Consider the following 18,906-nt stretch of genomic DNA (forward strand, 5'->3'; position numbering starts at 1 on the left):
GGAAATACTTGGTTAGCACAATCACCAGAAAATTAAGATGGTGCTTATTCCAACCATCACTCTTGGATTCCTTTCAAATATACACCTACTATATAACCTTCCATATTTCTTTCTCCTTAGAAGCACAAATAGAGGGGAAATAAAATCACGGTAGATAAAGTGAGCACCATTTTGCTAATCTATGGCTTCATTTTAAAATTCTGTACTTAGCCACCAGGGTTAGGGATGAAGGGTGTTAGAGGTTTTTCTCAGGAATGTGATCATTGAATTGAGTCTTAAAAGATGAAGAGGAAGTTTGGTGAGGCAAGCTGTGTACATGGTAGATTCTATTAAACTAATTCTTTATAAAATCTCCCCAACACAAATGAAAATATTAAATCAGTTTGGTTGAACTGGTATTTGATTTTAAACTAGCTCCACTATTTCCATTTGCATCTTACTCCAAAAAACAGGAATTTGGTACAGGATGAATGGATGCCTTCCACTTACAGCTTAGCATAACAATAAATAAGGTTACATTCTATAGCATTACTTGGTCTTTTAGTACAACTAAACAAGTGTGAATAGTATTTATGTTCTCTTTTGCAAGCCAACACTGTAACTTCCACTTGTACAACTATTGTCAGAAATTTCTGAGAGATCATTAAAAAAATAAAATAAAATAATTTAAAAAAATGAAATCTCTAAGCCTAGCTAGTCCCGTGTTTCCTGGCTTTAACTATCACTTACTGTATTTCACTGAATCTAAGATCTATCAGCTCTAAGAAATAACATTTTTAAAATTATTGCTAAGTGAAAACTGCCTATTAAACTATGCATAACAGGCTGGGCACAATGTCTCATGCCTGTAATCTCAACACTTTGGGAGGCCAAGGTGGGCAGATCTCTTGAGACTAGGAGTTCGAGATCAGCTTGGTCAACATGAGACCTTGTCTCTATTTAAATAAATAAACTATGTACAACACAATGCTTTTTTAACAGAATTGTTATAATGATTAAGAGTTATTTGCTTATAGCCATTACCAGAAAAATAAAAATAAATTTAAAAAAAGAAAAGGAAAAAGAGTTCAGATGTAGGCAGATTTTTATCATACCTCATTTTTGTAAACATAAATATAAACAAAATAAATTGGTGAAAGTACTTCTAAAACTTCAGACTACAACTCCTCTATTCAAAGTACAACTCCTCTGAGTTGTAGAATGTCTATATTTTTTCACACCACATCATTCTCTGTGCCATAGAGTATTGGTGATGTAGCATTTCTTTTTTCTTTTTACTAACACATAATAGTACATATTTATGGGATACAATGCAATGTTTCAATACGTGTATATACTGTTTAAGGATCAAATCATAGTAATTAGCATATCTATCACCATAAACATTATTTCCTTGCTGTGGGAACATTCAAAGTCCTCTCTTGGCTATTGGAAATATACAATGCATTTCTTAAAAGAACTAATAGCTAATGATGCTGGGGTCTCAATTATTTAAAGCTAACTACTTTGGGCTTCTGCTTCAGGAAAACCCATAACAGGTATGAATCACTGTTTCTGCCTTCCCTCCCTCCAAATCATTGGGTTTTTGAAGGTTACAACAATGCTCCAATATTGTCTCCAGATTTTTCAGTCTGCCTGTGCACACTCCCATAACAAATGACAAATATATCATGATTCTTACCTGACCTACAATGATCACAAGATGTATCTGCTCTCTTAGAAGTAGGAAAGCGAAAAAAAAGTTTTTGAAATTGATAAATATACTACTCACTGATTAATTCCATATTTTATTTATTTCTCTAGCTTGAACCTCTCTTCTGAGCACCACGCGCCTATTTAAAGCTGTCTACTAACATTTTTTTCTTGGATGTTTAACAAGCATCTCAAACTTAAGTAGGTCAAACAGAACTTGATTCTCAAATTGTCCTCCCCACAAAACAAAATAACCTCTCCTGTTTTCTCATCATTATTCCTCTTAATAGTAAACAAAACCACCATCAACCCAAGTATTCAAGTCAAAAAAACAAAAAGTCAGTCAGGCACGGTGGCACATGCCTGTAATCCCAGCACTTTGGGAGGCCGAGGTGGGTGGATCACCTGAGGTCAGGAGTTCAAGACCAGCCTGGCCAACATGGTGAAATCCCATCTCTACTAAAAATACAAAAAAGTAGCTGGGCGTGGTGGCGGATTACAGAATCCCAGCTACTTGGGAGGCTGAGGCAGGAGAATCACTTAAACTAGGGAGGCGGACATTTCAGTGAGTTGAGATCACACCATTGCACTTCAGCCTGGGCAACAAAAGCGTAACTCTGTCTCAAAATAAACCAAAACTGGTTAGGCATGGTGGCTCATGCCTGTAATCCCAGAACTTTGGGAGGCCAAGGTGGGCAGATCTCTTGAGGTCAGGAGTTCGAGACCAGCCTGACCAACATGGTGAAACTCTGCTTCTACTAAAAATACATTAGCTGGGTGTGGTGTGGTGGTGCAAGCCTGCAATCCCAGCTATTAGGGAGGCTGAGGCATGAGAATCACTAGAACCTGGGAGGCGGATGTTGTGGTGAGCCAAGATCATGCCACTGCACTCCAGCCTGGGCAACAGAGCGAGACTCTGTTTAAAAAAAAAAAAAAAAAAAAGTGATCTCCATTAAACATCAACTCAAACCATTTTACAACCCTACTTAAAAATCATTCCAGGCAGGCGCAGTGGCTCATGCCTATAATCTCAGCACTTTGGGAGGCTGGCAGGCAGATCACCTGAGGTCAGGAGCTCAAGACAAGCCTGGCCAACATGGTGAAACTGTCTCAACTAAAAATACAAAAATTAGCCAGGTGAGGTGGCAGGCACCTATAATCTCAGCTACTTGGGAGGCTGAGGCAGGAGAATCACTTGAACCCAGGAGGCGGAGGATGCAGAGAGCCTAGATGGTGCCACTGTACTCCAGCCTGGGCAATAAGAGCAAAACTCCGTCTCAAAAAAAAAAAAAAATTCCATTGTTTCCCACTGTACTCTTTTTTTTGAGACCAAGTCTTGCTCTGTCACCAGGCTGGAGTGCAGTGGCACAATCTTGGCTCACTACAACCTCCGCCTCCTGGGTTCAAGCAATTCTCCTGCCTCAGCCCCCCAAGTAACTGGTACTACAGGCGTGTGCCACCTCGCCCAGCTAATTTTTGTATTTTTTAGTAGAGATGGGGGTTTCACCATGTTGGCCAGGGTGGTCTCGATCTCCTGACCTCGTGATCTGCCCATCTCAGCCTCCCAAAGTGCGGGGATTACAGGTGTGAGCCACTGCGCCTGGCCTTCCACTGTACTCTTAAAAGGACCTGTAAGATAGATGGCTCCTGCATCCCTCCAACCTTATTTTACTCCATTCTTCCTCTTGTTCCTTAATGCTAAGCCACACTGGTCTTATTTACTATTCCCATTGCCTACATCACTCTTCTATTTATTTCCAAGCTGGCCGATTCTCATTCTTTAGAAGAAATCTTAGATCGAATGTCATCTGCTCAAAAAGGTCTTCCTGGACCATCCATCCCTGACAACTCTACAGTGACTCTATCTCACCCCACACTGTTTATTTTCTTTGTAGCATTCATCAGAATTTAAAATTATTTTTTTTTCATTTTATTACTTATCATTTGCCCTCATTATAATATAAACTCCATTGGGCAGAGATGACATCTATTTTCTTCAACACTGTAGTCCCAGTGCCAGGAGCAGAAGGGACACCAAATAAATATTTGCTGAATGAATAAAGAAACAACTAGTTGTTAATTCAAAAGCAATTTGTGATAAGAAAACACATAGCTTCGGAATTTCCCAAAATGTAGGCTCTACATGTTTAAAATATTTCAACTTATTAAGTGAGCTGAATTCTTTAATAATGAGATCTAACTGGCCAAATTAAAGTTTACTAAATTATCTCTAAAGAATCTGGCTAATTTGAAACATTTTCAAAGTAGTAACTCAGTAAAAACGTCAGGCCAATATCCTTGATGAACACTGATGCAAAAATCCTCAACAAAATACTAGCAAACTGAATCCAGCAGCACATCAAAAAGCTAGTCCACCAAAAGCAAGTGGGCTTTATCCCTGGGATGCAACGTTAGTTCAATATACACAAATCAATAAATATGATTCACTACATAAACATAACTAAAAACAAAAACCACATGATCAGAACCAATTGACGCAGAAAAGACTTTTGATAAAATTCAGTCTCCCTTCAAGTCAAAACTCTCAACAAACTAGGCATTGAAGGAACATATCTCAAAATGGTAAGAGCCATATATGACAAACCCACAGCTATCATCATACTGAACAAACAAAAGCTGGAGGCATTCCCCTTGAAAACTGGAAAAAAAAGGATGCATTCTCTCACCACTCCTATTCAACATAGTGCTGGAAGTCCTAGCTAGAGCAATCAGGCAAGAAAAATAAATAAATAAAAGGCATACAAATAGGAAGATAACAACTCAAACTATCTGTTTTTAGATGATATGCTTCTATACCAAGAAAACCCCAGTCTCTGCCCAAAAGTTCCTAGACCTGAGAAACAACTCCAGCAAAGTTTCAAGATATAAAATCAATGCACAAAAATCAGTAGCATTTCTATACACCAACACCACCTAAGCTGATCTAAGGTCAATTTATTCTACCTCTGAGTTAAGCTTCCCCTCCTGTAAAACAGGGATAGTGATACCTGGCTTTGAGGTCTAACATATATATGTACACTATAGTCCAAGTCTGATGAGTCATAAGTCTTCAATACAATAATTGTTACTTCCTGGTCGTAATAAAAAATAATAATAATAATAATAGATGTTGGTGTGGATACAGTGAAAAGGGAACCCTTCTACATTGCTGATGGGAATGTAAACTAGTACAACCACTATGGAAAATAGCATGGTGATTCCTTAAAAAACTAAAAGTAAAACTACCATTTGATCCACCAATCCCACTACTGAGTACCCAGAGAAAAAGAAGCCATTATACAAAAAAGGCACTTGCACATGCATGTGTATAGTAGCACAATTTGCAACTGTAAAAATGTGGAACTAACCCAAATACCCATCAATCAATAAGTGGATAAATAAACTGTGGCATATATACACAATGGAATATTACTCAGCCATAAAACTGAATCAATTAATGGCATTCACAGCAAACTGGATGGAATTGGAGACTATTATTTTAAGTGAAGTAACTCAGGAATGGAAAACAAAACATCGTGGCCAGGAGTGGTGGCTCATGCCTATAATCCCAGCACTTTCAGAGGCCAAGGCCGGCGGATCACAAGGTCAGGAGTTCGGGACCATCCTGGCTAACAAGGTAAAACCCTGTCTCTACTAAAAATACAAAAATTAGCCGGGCGTGGTGGCATGTGCTTGTAGTCCCGGCTAGTCAGAAAGCTGAGACAGGAAAATCTCTTGAACCCAGGAGGCGGAGGTTGCAGTGAGCCGAGATTCTACCATTGCACTCTAGCCTGGGCGATAGAACAAGACTCCATCTCAAAAAAAGGAAAACAAAACATTGTATGTTCTCACTCATAAGTGGAGGCTAAGCCATGAGGATGCAAAGGCATCAGATGACACAATGGACTCGAGGGACTTGGGGAAATGGTGAGAAGGGGATGAGGGATAAAAGACTACAAATTGGATTCAGTGTATACTTCTCGGGTGATGGGTACACCAAAATCTCACAAATCACCACTAAATAAATTACTCATGTAATCAAATACCACCCGTTGCCCAAAAACCTATGGAAATAAAACATTGAAAAAATAATAAATAGGCCAGGTGTGGTGGCTCATGCCTGTAATCCCAATACTTCAGAAGGCTAAAGCAGGTGGATCATCTGAAGTCAGGAGTCCAAGACCAGCCTGGCTTACATGGTAAAACCCCACCTCTACTAAAAATACAAAATCAGCTGGGCGTAGGGGTGCACACCTGTAATCCCAGCTATTCAGGAGGATGAGGCAGTAGAATTGCTTGAACCTGGAAGGCAGAGGTTGCAGTGAGCCAGGACTGCACCACTGTACTCCAGCCTGGGCAACAAAGCGAGACTCTGTCTCAAAAAAAAAAAGGCCAGGTGCAGTGGCTCATGCCTGTAATCCCAGCACTTTGGGAGGCTGAGGTGGGTGGATCATGAGGTCAGGAGTTCAAGAGCAGCCTGGCCAAGATGGCAAAACCCCGTCTCTACTAAAAATACAAAAAAGATTAGCAGTACATGGTGCCGGGTGCCTGTAATCCCACTACTCGGGAGGCTGTGGCAGAGAATTGCTTGAACCCGGGAGGCAGAGGTTTCAGTGAGCCAAAATTGTGCCACTGCACTCCAGCCTAAACTACATCTCAAAATAATAAATAAATAAATAAATAAATAAATAAATAAATAATTGTTCATTACTTTCCCCTTTAAGCAATAAATCAACCTTCCTGAGGCTATTCCTTCACTTTTCAGATGGGAATAATGGTGCCTAACCTTACAACCTCACAAGACTGCTTTGATAATTAAAGAGTCAACATATATTGTGGCACTTAAAAAAAAGAGGGTAAGGCCAGGAGTGGTGGCTCATGCCTGTTACCCCAACACTTTGGGAGGTCAAGTCAGGAGTTCGAGACCAACATGGTGAAACCCCATCTCTACTAAAAATATAAAAATTAGCCAGGTATTTTGGCAGATGCCGGTAATCCCAGCTACCCAGGAGGCTGAGACAGGAGAATCACTTGAACCCAGGAGGCAGAGGTTGCAGTGAGCCAAGATTGTGCCATTACACTCCAACCTGGGCGATGAGAGTAAAACTCTGTCTCAAAAAAAAAAAAAAGAGGATAAGTTATTAAACAAAGGCAAGGTAAAACATTAGCAGCATCTTCATCATCATCATAATTATTATTATTATTTTTCATTGCATTAAGAAGCTGGCTCAAAAATCATAATTATTATTACAAATATTTATGGCTGTACTTGACTCATTTGTCTTTATTAAGTTCAACATTACATCATAAAAGTCTTACATGACAATCTAGTCTGAGCTATTTTCCAAACTAAACTGGTCATTTTATGCTTTAACATTTTTTCTTCAATAATCGAATCTGTTTGTCTCCAAGAATCTAAAGACTTAACAGAAGAGTTTTTGGTTGCCCTTCCTGAATTTCGTAAGCTTGTGCTATATAGTGTTACCCAAAAAACCCCCAGTAATGTGTAAAAGAGAATTCTTATCCATTACCAAACAGGATTTATTCTAGGAATGCAAGGTTGGTTAAGCATCTGAACCTCAATTAATGTAATACACTGTATCAGTAGAATAGAAGACAAAAAACACAGAACCATGTTTACAGATGCAAAAAAGCATTTCACAACATCTAACACCCATTTATAATAAAAATCATTTGGCATAGCAGTGGCTCATGCCTGTAATCCCATTACTTTGGGAGGCTGAGGCAGGTGGATCACCTGAAGCCAGGAGTTTGAGACCAGCTTGGCCTGGTAAAATCCCATCTCTACTAAAAATACAAAAATTAGCCAGGCATGGTGGCGGGCGCCTGTAATCCCAGCTACTTGGGAGGCTGAGGCAAAAGAATTGCTTGAACCCAGGAGGCAGAGGTTGCAGTGAGCCAAGACTGCACCACTGTACTCCAGCCTGGGCAACAAGAGCAAGGGTCCGTCTCAAAAAAAATAAAAAATTTAAAAAACATTCAACAACAAAAATTTTAACCAAAACAGAAAAAAAATTCAACAAACTAGAAATAGAAGGGCAGTTCCTCAACCTGACAAATGACAAAGTGAACTGTTTCTCCCTATAATTAAGTGACCATTCTAGTCATTTTCTTTTTTGACATAGTACCTGAAGTTCTAGGCAGTACAATTAGGCAAGACAAAGAAAAGGCATTCAAATTTGTAAGGAAAAAAACAAAACTATATCCATTTGCAGAAGATATAATCTTGTATATGGAAAATCCTAAGGCATATAATGAAAAGCTATAAAAACTAATAATTGAGTTCAACATGAGATATAAGATCAATATACAGATGCAGATCAATTGCATTTCTATATAACAGCGATAAGCAATCCAAAACTAAAATTAAGGAAAATATTCCATTTACAATAATATTAAAAAAAAAAACACAATGCTTAGGAATACATTTAACAAAAGGAGTATAAAATTTATAATCTGAAAACTGTAAAACATTGTTGAAAAAAACTGAAGACCTACATAAATGAAAAGACATGATGTTTATGCATTGGAAGACAATATTGTTAAGATGGCAATACTACCCAAATTTCTTTCTTTTTTTTTTTTTGAAGTATTCTATTTACTCCATCTTTCTGAACAAGTCTTTCCCAAAACCTTCCCACTTGCTCTAACCCTAGTTTGCCCTCCTTGCCTGGGACACAGCTGTTATCCTGGATTTGCCTTCACTATACTGGGAGGCCCTCTCATTTTCTGCCCATGTTGTTGGGTCTCTTGTTTTCTGTAAACGTCTTACTGTCTCTAGGGTTTTTTTTTTTTTTTTGGGGGGGGGTTTTGGTTTTTATTATTATTATACTTTAAGTTCTGGGGTACATGTGCAGAGAATGCAAGTTTGTTATGTAGGTGTATACATGCCATGGTGGTTTGCTGCCTCCATCACCCCATCATCTATATTAGAATACTACCCAAATTTCTACAGATTACAAGCCATTATCTATCAGAATTGCAGCCGGAACCTTTTTTCTTTTCTTTTTTTTTTTTTGGAGACAGAGTTTTGCTCTTTTGCCTGGGTTGGATGGAATGAAGTGGCACAATCTTGGCTCACTGCAACCTTCACACCCCCAGGTTCAAGTGATTCTCCTGCCTCAGCCTCTCAGAGTAGTTGGGATTACAGGCACATGCCACCACACCTGACTAATTTTTGCATTTTTAGTAGAGACAGAGTTTCACTGTGTTGGCCGGTCTGATCCCGAACTCTTGACCTCAGGTGATCCCCCCGCCTTGGCCTCCCAAAGTGCTAGGATTACAGGCATGAGCCACCGCACCTTGCCTGGATTCTTTATAGAAATTGAAAAGCTGGTTCTAAAATTCATATGGAATTTCAAAGAATCAAGAATAGCCAAAACAATCTTGAAAAACAAGAACAAGTTAGAGAACTCATATTTTTTGATTTCAACGCTTACTACAAAGCTATACTAATCAAGACAACATTTACTGGCATGAGAATAGACATATAGATCCATAGAACAGAATTAAGAGTCCATACATCTGTGGTCCATTGATTTTAGACAAGGGTGCCAAACATTTTAATGGGAAAGAGTAGCCTTTTCAACAAATGATGTGGGTACATTTGTGTGCTCACACACACAAAAATGAAGTTGTATACTTAAATCACAACATACACAAGAGATAAAATTGATTTTAAAAACCCAAATTTAAGAGTTAAAACTATAAAATTCTCAGACAAAACAGAGGAGTAAATCTTTGTAATCTTGGATCAGCAGTGATTTCTTAAGCTCTGACGACAAAAGCATAAGCAATAGAAAAAAAAAGTGAAATCACATTTCATTAAAATTAAAAACCTTTGTAAATCAAAAGACACTAATAAAAAAGTGAAGACGGCCCACAAAATTGGAGAAAACTTTTGCAAATTACATATTCGATAAAGGATTTGTATCTAGAATATAAAAAGAACTATTATAACTCAATAATAAAATCACAAATAAACTCATTAAAAAATGAGCAAAGGGCCAGGCATGGCAGCTCACACCTGTAATCCCAGCACTCTGGGAGGCCAACCCAGAGTTGAGCCCACGAGTTCCAGACCAGCCTGGGCAACATGGTAAAACCCTGACTACAAAAAGTGAGCCAGTAGTGGTGGCGTGCGCTTGTAGTCCCAGCTACTCAGGCGGCTGAGGTGGGAAGATCAATTGAGCTCTGGAGTTCAAGGCTGCAGTAAGCTGTGATTGTGCCACTGCCCTCTAGCCTGAGCTACAGAACGACAGTCTCAAAAAAAAAAAAAAAAAAAAAAAAAAAAAAAAAAAAAACATATATGTATATATATACACTAAAAAACTTAAAAAAAAATTTTTAAGTGAGCAAAGAGTCTGAATAGATATTTCTCCAAAGAAAATATATCAATGATCGATAAGCACATGAAAAGATGCTAAACATCAATAGCTACCAAGGAAATGCAAATCAATACCACAATGAAATACCACTTCACACCTCCGAGATGGCTGGGGGAAAAAAACAAAACAAAACAAAAAAAAACAGAAAACAAGTGTTAGGAAAGAGGTGGAAAAAATGGAACCCTTACATACTGCTGATGGGAATGTGAAATGGTGCTGCTACTTTGGAAAACAGTCTGGAAGTTCTTCCAGTGGTTAAACATAGAGTTACTATATGATCTAGTATTCCAACTCTTAAGTATATATACCCAAGAGAAATGAAAAGTTGAAAATAACTAAAATGTCCATCAATTGACAAATGAATAAAATGTATCATATCTATACAAAGAAATACTACTTAGCAGTAAAAACAAATAACATACTGATACATACTATAAGATAGCTGAACGCTGAACATATTATCCTAAGTGAAAGAAGCCAGGTCAGGCACTGTGGCTCACGCATGTAATCCCAGCACTATGGGAGGCCAAGGCAGGCCTCCCACAGTGAGGTCAGGAGTTAAGAGAGTCAGGAGTTAGAGACCAGCCTGGCCAACATGGTGAAACCCCATCTCTACTAAAAATACAAAAAATTAGCTGGGCATGGTGGCATATGCATCAGGAGGCTGAGGCAGGAGAAACTGCTTGAACCCAGGAGGCAGAGGTCGTTGCAGTGAGCCAAGATGGCACCACTGCACTCCAGCCCAGGCGACAGAGCAAGACTCTGTCTCAAAAAAGAAAAAGTACAAAAAATTAGCTGGGCATCATGGTACATGCCTGTAGTCCCAGCTACTCAGGAGTCTGAGGCAGGAGAATCACTTGAACCCAGGAGGCAGAGGTTGCAGTGAGCCGAGATGGTACCACTGCGCAGAAGTGGTTACATATTGTATATCACAGAAAATCACATATTGTATGATTTCACTGATTTGAAACTTCTAGAATAGGCCAATAGACAGATATACAAAGTAGATTAGTGTTTGCTTAAGACTGAAAGGTGGGAGGCCCTGAGGAATGATGGCTGAGGGATGTGATGTTTCTTTTGGGAATAATGAAAATGTTCTAAAATTGATGATGGTGATGGATGCACAGCTCTAAGAATAAAAGCCATTGAACCATATACTTAATTTGTTTTTGTTTTTGTTTTTTTTGGTTTTGGTTTGGCTTTTTTCTGAGATGGAGTCTTGCTCTGTCACCTGGACTAGAATGCAGTGGTGCCATCTCAGCTCACTGCAACTTATTCTACCTCCTGGGTTCAAGCAATTCTCCTGCCTCAGACTCCTGAGTAGTTAGGACCACAGGCACGTGCCACCATGCCTGGCTAAGTTTTTGTACTTTTAGTCGAGACTGGGGTTTCGCCAGTTTCACCATATTGGCCAGGCTGGTCTCAACTTGTGACCTCAAGTGATCTGCCCGCCTTGGCCTCCCAAAGTGCTGGGATTACAGAGGTGAGCCACTGTGCCTAGCCTCATCATACTATTCTACCTTTGTTATGTTTTGACATTTTCTGTAACAAAAGGTAGATTTTTTTATTTTTTAAAGTAAAGTGCTAATGCTATGGTAAGGAATTACAAATCCAAAATATAGAAAATGAGAACCCAAAGAGATAAGTCTAATACTCAAAATAACTTTTGGCCTGAGGGAATTTGCCAATCCAGAGGAATTTGCTACCAAAGTGAACTGTACTTCCATGGCCTCAAAGAACTAAGGTAATTAAATTCAGAGCATAGGGTTTGCCAAAATTGGGAACTCTTATTAATCATGCCCCACTTATTTTTCTGGGACAGAGTCTCACTCTGTTGCCAGGCTGGATGGAGTGCAGTAGTGTGATCTCGACTCACTGCAACCTCTACCTCCCAGGTTCAAGTGATTCTCCAGCCTCAGCCTCCCAAAGTGCTGGGATTACAGGCATAAGCCACAACAGCGCCCAGCCATGCTCCACTTTAAACTTGGAAATGGGCTACACCTTCAAGGTAGGACGTAACCAGTAGTAAATCAGTCCTCTTACAAGCTTGCAGTCTGACCTCCCAGTTCAGGGAATCTCAGACACAGAACTTGGATTTAGGGTATTGGCAGACAAAGAGCACCACTGGGTACCTGTGAGAAGCAAAGGAAAATCCTCTGTGCAGAAAGTTATCATTTCAGTGTTCAAATTATTTTTACAAAATAATATTCCAAGTATCCAGCACATGGTCAAATATAACCAGGCACACAAAGAAACTAAGCAGTGTGAGGAAGAAGCACACATACACACACACACATACACACACACATACACACACATACACACAGACACATACACATATACACACACACACACACACACAAGCTGGCAACAGAAGCAGACATTCAGAAACTTCAGACATTGGAATTATCAAACACAGATTATAAAACAATGCAAGAAAGGAAACACTGGATGGAAAAACAAAAAGCAATAGAAATGGCTATCTCAAGGAAGAAGATGGTAAAAGATGGAAGAGGCAAGGGTAGAAATGAGATTTTCATAGTTTAGAATTTAGGGCCAGGCGTGGTGGCTCACGCCTATAATGCCAGCACTTTGGGAGGCTGAGGCGAATGGATCACCTGAGGTCAGGAGTTCGAGACTAGCCTGACCAACATGAAGAAACTCTGTCTCTATTAAAAATACAAAATTAGCCAAGTGTGGTGGCGCATGCCTGTAATCCCAGCTACTCGGGAGGCTGAGGCAGGAGAATTGCTTGAACTTGGGAGGCAGAGGTTGCAGTGAGCCAAGATCACACCATTGCACTCCAGCCTGGGCAACAAGAGCGAGACTCTCTCAAAAAAAAAAAAAAAAAAAAAAATTGAAATTACATAAATTTACATATTTCAAAATAAAATTAAATCTAAAAAAGTAGCCAGGCACAGTGGTGCACACCTTTAATCCCAGCTAAGGCTGGGCAGGCATCTCGCTTGACCTCAGGAGTTTGAGACCAGCCTGGGCAACATGACAAAACTCCATCCTTACAAATAGAAAAAAACTAGCTGGGAGCGGTGGCACACACCTGTAGTCCCAGCTACTCGGGAGGTAGAGGTGGAAGGACCAATCAAGCCCCAGAGGTCAAGGCTGTAGTGAGCCAAGGTTGCGCCACTGCACTCCATCCTGGGGTACAAAGAGTGAGAATGAGACCTTGCCTTAAAAAAAAAAAAAAGGCAATCTGTAAAACATGAAAACAAACGTACCTAACTGCATGTAAAATACAGTATGTGCACCTTACATTTGTAGAAAGATTTACTCCCGGGGGAAGAAGACCTGCAAACATCTAGTAGTCTCATATTAGTAGTAATATTAATATTATTAATTTGACACAGGTTTTTATATATTGTATGATAAATAAAGGTTTTATGAAGGTAAGAAAAGAGAAAAAGACAAGAAGAAGAAATATCAGAAGATCACTATACTATCTCTGAAATTCTTCTATGTAGTTAAAAAATATAACTCTTATTCAAATATTCAAATCAATTAATATAGTTTTAGAGGCTTACATATTACTTTTCTCAGCATCTGGTCCTTGACTGCATTTCAGAACCTCATCTCCTACCAGATTATAGTCTAGCCCAGTGGCTCTCAACTCTTGTTGTATATCAGAACTACTTAAAAGGTGGGTTTCGAATGTTGCCCTGGAGTTATTAAATCAGAGTCTCAGCATGGGAGCAGCCAAGGATGTACACTTTGAAAAAGCACCACTGGGACTGGGCACAGGGCCAAGCATGGTGGCTCACGCCTGTAATCCCAGCACTTTGGGAGGCTGAGGCAGGTGGATCACTTGAAGTCAGGAGTTTGAGACCAGCCTGATCAACATGGTGAAACCCCGTTTCTACTAAAAATACAAAAATTAGCCAGGTGTGGTGGAGCATGCCTGTATTCCCAGCTACTCAGGAGATTGAGGCAGTAGAATGGCTTGAACCTTGGAGGTTGCAGTGAGTCAGGATCACACCACTGCACTCCAGCCTGGGCTACAGAGCAAGACTCCATCTCAAAAACAAAACAAAAGAAAAAGGAAAAGCACCACTGGCAATTCAGCTGCTCAGTCAGTATAGAATCACTGCTCCGGCCCTACAATTCTACTTCATGTTCCTCAAACATGACAGGCTCTAACATGGAGGCCAGCCAACCATGGCCCAAAGCCCAAACTCCAGCTCAATACCTGGTTTTGTAAATAATTTTTTTACTGGAATACAACTATAGCCATTTGTTTATGCTTTGTCTATAGCTGCTTTCATGCTACAATGACAACACTGAGTACTCTTGACACAGACCACATGACCTATAAAATGTAAAATATTTACAGTCTAGCCCTCTACAAGGAGGCTGACTTCTGTTCTATTTCTGCTCTGCATCTTTGCACTTTTCCTCAAACTCTGCTCCTATCTTGGCAAGCTCAAGTCCATCCTTCAAATCAGCATCATTTCTGCAAATCCTGAACCCTCTGTACTTTCCCCTATTATATGACTCATTATTGTTTCTTCTAAGACGTCTGTTTAATGACTGCTTCCCTGACTAGATAGATGGCAAGCTCTCTCAGGACAACACTCTGAGTGTCTTATTCACTACAGTGTCTGCTTCATTGTATGCATATATTAAAATTTATTCAGTGAATATCTCCCCCCACCCCCACCACACACCTTTCCTCATTTTGTTAGATGTTCCGGTCTGTTAAGGGAATTCTGAGTCCAAATTCTTTAGGGTATTTTTATCCCACCCTGTTGTCTCATCCATGCATTTCAGAAACATACAATTTGAGTTCTTTTCCATATCACATACATATAATGTTGAAAGTGACAGAGCTGAGAATAAAGTCCTGAAAGAACACACACAAACACACACCCTCCGCCACCTGCCTGCATATTGGTATCAATCCATTAAATCAGCAGTCTTTGACTACGACTCCAATTGTACTATTATGTAGCCTACATTTTCTATCTTGTCTAGAAGGATTTTATGAGAGCTTCCACTTCTATGTGCCTTTCCTTACATGGCACCACCTCTATCCAGGCAGGACTGAACTAATCACTCTCCCATCTTTCTCACAACTGAACCTTTTCTCATTTTGCCACACTGTATTATAGTAATTTGTTTAGAAGTCCATCTCTGCTACAAGCCCAAGCTCTCTTAGAGGACAGAAACTTACCTAAATTAACTAGAATCCCACAGCCTAGCACAATGCCCAAAATTTAGTCGTTACTTAAAAAAAATTATTAAACACATGTCTTACAATTCAGACACATTAAATTTACGGCATTTCCTATTTCTGCCATCTAAAAATTCTTTAAAAAATACCCTTACCTGTATTCAGTTAGGAAAAGAGGAAGTCAAATTGCCTCTATTTGCAGATGACATGATTATATATTTAGAAGACCCCATCTTCTCAGCCCAAAACCTCCTTAAACTGATAAGCAACTTCAGCCAAGTCTCAGAATACAAAATGCAGCAGAAATCACAAACATTCCTACATACCAATAACAGACAAACGGAGAGCCAAATCAAAAGGAAACTCCCATTCACAATTGCTACAAAGAGAATAAAATACCTAGGAATACAACTAACAAAGGATGTAAAGGACCTCTTCAAGGAGAATGACAAACCACTGCTCAAGGAAATAAGAGAGGACACAAACAGATGGAGAAACATTCCATGCTCATGATTGGAAAGAAGCAACATCGTGGAAATGGCCATACTGCCCAAAGTAATTTACAGATTCAACACTATCCCCATCAAGCTACCAATGACCTTCTTCACAGAAGTGGAAAAAACCACTTCAAACTTCACATGGAACCAAAAGAGAGTGCATAGCCAAAACAATCCTAAGCAAAAAGAGCAAAGCTGGAGGTATCATGCTGCCTGATTCAAACTATACTACAAGGCCACAGTAATCAAACAGCATGGTACTGGTACCAAAACAGAGACACAGACCAATAGAACAGAATAGAGGCCTCAGAGGCAACACCACACATCTACAATTATCTGCTCTTCAACAAACCTGACAAAAATAAGTAATGGGGAAAGGATTCCCTGTTTAATAAATGGTGTTGGGAAAACTGGCTAGCCATGTGCAGAAAGCAGAAACTGGACCCCTTCCTGACACCTTACACTAAAATTAACTCCAGATGGATTAAAGATCTAAACGTAAGACCTAACACCATAAAAACCCTAGAAGAAAACCTAGGCAAAAGCATTCAGGACATAGGCATAGGCAAGGACTTCATGGCTAAAACACCAAAAGCAATGGCAACAAAAGCCAAAATGGACAAATGGGATCAAATTAAACTTCAGAGCTTCCGTAGTTTAGAAAAAAAAAAAAAAAAAAAAAAATCATTAGAGAAAATTGGCAACCAATAGAATGGGAAAAAATGTTTGCAATTTACCCATCTGACAAAGGGCTAATATCCAGACTCGACAAAGGGCTAATATGCAGAATCTACAAAGAACTAAAACAGATTTACAAGAAAAAAACAAACAAATCCATTCAAAAGTGGGCAAAGGATATGAACAGACACTTCACAAAAGAAGAGATATATGAGGCCAACAAACATATGAAAAAATGCTCATCATCACTGGTCATTAGAGAATTGCAAATCAAAACCACATTGAGATACCATCTCGTGCCAGTTAGAATAGCGATCATTAAAAAATCTGGAGACAGATGCTGGAGAGGATGTGGAGAAATAGGAACACTTTTACACTGTTGGTGGGAGTGTAAATTAGTTCAGCCATTGTGGAAGACAGTGTGGTGCTTCCTCAAGGACCTAGAAATAGAAACTCCATTTGACCCAGCAATCCCATTACTGGGTATATACCCAAAGGATTATAAATCGCTCTATTATAAAGACACATGCACACGTATGTTCACTGAGGCACTGTTTACAATAGCAAAGACTTGTAACCAACCCAAATATCCATCAAGGATAGACTGGATAAAGAAAATGTGGCACATATACACCATGAAATACTATGCAGCCATAAAAAACAATGAGTTCGTGTCCTTCATAGGGACATGGATGAATCTGGAAACCATCATTCTCAGCAGACTGTCACAAGAACAGAAAACCAACCACCACATGTCCTCACTCACAGGTGGGTGTTGAAGAATGAGAACAAGTGGACACAGGGAAGGGAGCACCACACATTGCAGTCAGTTGGTGGGGGCTGGGGGAGGGACAGCGGGGGGTAGGGAGGGTGGGGAGGGATAACATGGGGAAATACACCAGATATAGGTGATGGGGGGATGAAGGCAGCAAACTACCTTGCCATGTATGTACCTATGCAACAATCCTGCATGATCTGCACATGTACCCCAGAACCTAAAGTACAATAAAAAGAAATACCCTTACCTGTAGCAAAAAGGAAACAGCATAACTCAAGAAAGAAGGATGATGGACTACATTTAAACTCTTTTTATATTCAGCTACTCCAGTATTTTCTAGGATTTCGGGGTCAATATATATTCCTTTCTCAAAGGGTTTGGAGGTCCACAGGCAACCAACCATGGATGTCAAATAGTGATTAAATTCTTGATAAGTCTTGCTGCTGAAATTGAACTCCGATTTTGTCTAATGGGAGAGAAATAAAAAATTGTCACTATCACCTTTTATCCCTTTCTTTCTTATTCCCATCAGGTCATGTATATCTAGACTTAATTTTTAAACAACAGTGATTTAACAAAGTTTTCTCATTCATACCTTTTGTACCAACTCATTTTTCTTTGCGGCAGTCAAATTTTTATGATACCTAACAGACAAAACAAACAGAATGAAACATGTAATATACCTTTGAATATTATGCCTTTGAAGTGGTAAAAATAAACAAAAACATATATTTTAAATGTAAGTATCTGCAAATGTGCATATACACAAATATCCAGTTGTGTAAAGGATTCTACCCTTTTGTGATACACTCTCCTCAAGTGAAAATTAATAGAGGCTCAATAAGTGGTTCACTTAAGATGCGCGCTTGACTTAAGTAAAAAATAAACAATGAAAAATGCTTTCAATGTTTCACTATTAAAAATGTAATAGAGTTCTCACTCATAAGTGGGAGTTAAAAAATGAGAACACATGGACACAGGCAGGAGAACATCACACACTGGGGCCTGTCAGGGGGTGAAGGGCAAGGGGAGGGAGTACGTTAGGACAAAGACCTAATGCATACAGGACTTAAAACCTAGATGATGGGTTGATGGGTGCAGCAAACCACCATGGCACATGTATACCTATGTAACAAACCTGCATGTTCTGCACATGTATCCCAGAACTTAAAGTAAAATTTAAAAAATAATAATAGAGGCTCAAAAGCAGTCACTGATATAGAACATATTTTCCTAACGTTAAAAAAAAAAAGGTATAGCAGAAAGGATAAAGGGGAAATTTAGAAATATGTTCTTCTTGTCAGAGAACTATTAACAACTAACAAGTTTTTAAACATTTCAACCTTGACACAGTTGTACGAGTTATGCCAACAAGGTGTATACTTAACTGGGCGTGGTGGCTCACACCTGTAATCCCAGTACTTTAGGAGGCCAAGACAGGTAGATCACCTGAGGTCAGGAGTTAAAGACCAGCCTGGCCAATATGGTAAAACCCCGTATCTACAAAAAAGTTCAAAAAATTAGCCAGGCGTGGTGGCAAGTGCCTATAATCCCAGCTACTGAGGAGGCTGAGGCACGAGAATTACTTGAACCCAGGAGGTGGAGGTTACACTAAGCCGAGATCACGCCATTGCACTCCAGGGTAACAAGAGCAAACCCTAGCTAAAA

The 18,906-nt window shown here is 39.4% G+C and overlaps 1 protein-coding gene across 8 annotated transcripts in view; it reads right to left on the reverse strand.

The window, feature by feature from the left end:
• CENPI (centromere protein I) overlaps positions 1-18,906 on the reverse strand; it is a 71,097-nt gene that overhangs the window by 3,716 nt on the left and 48,475 nt on the right. For all 8 annotated transcript variants that reach the window (XM_074392285.1, XM_074392281.1, XM_074392283.1 and 5 more), the window contains 2 exons: positions 17,834-17,882; positions 17,486-17,704 (listed from right to left, as the gene is read on the reverse strand). In XM_074392285.1, the coding sequence (XP_074248386.1) occupies positions 17,486-17,704; positions 17,834-17,882 (268 nt within the window). The remainder of the gene's footprint in view (positions 1-17,485; positions 17,705-17,833; positions 17,883-18,906) is intronic.

Source organism: Saimiri boliviensis, chromosome X (assembly GCF_048565385.1).
Source record: "Saimiri boliviensis isolate mSaiBol1 chromosome X, mSaiBol1.pri, whole genome shotgun sequence".
In the NCBI taxonomy this organism is placed as follows: Eukaryota; Metazoa; Chordata; class Mammalia; order Primates; family Cebidae; genus Saimiri; species Saimiri boliviensis.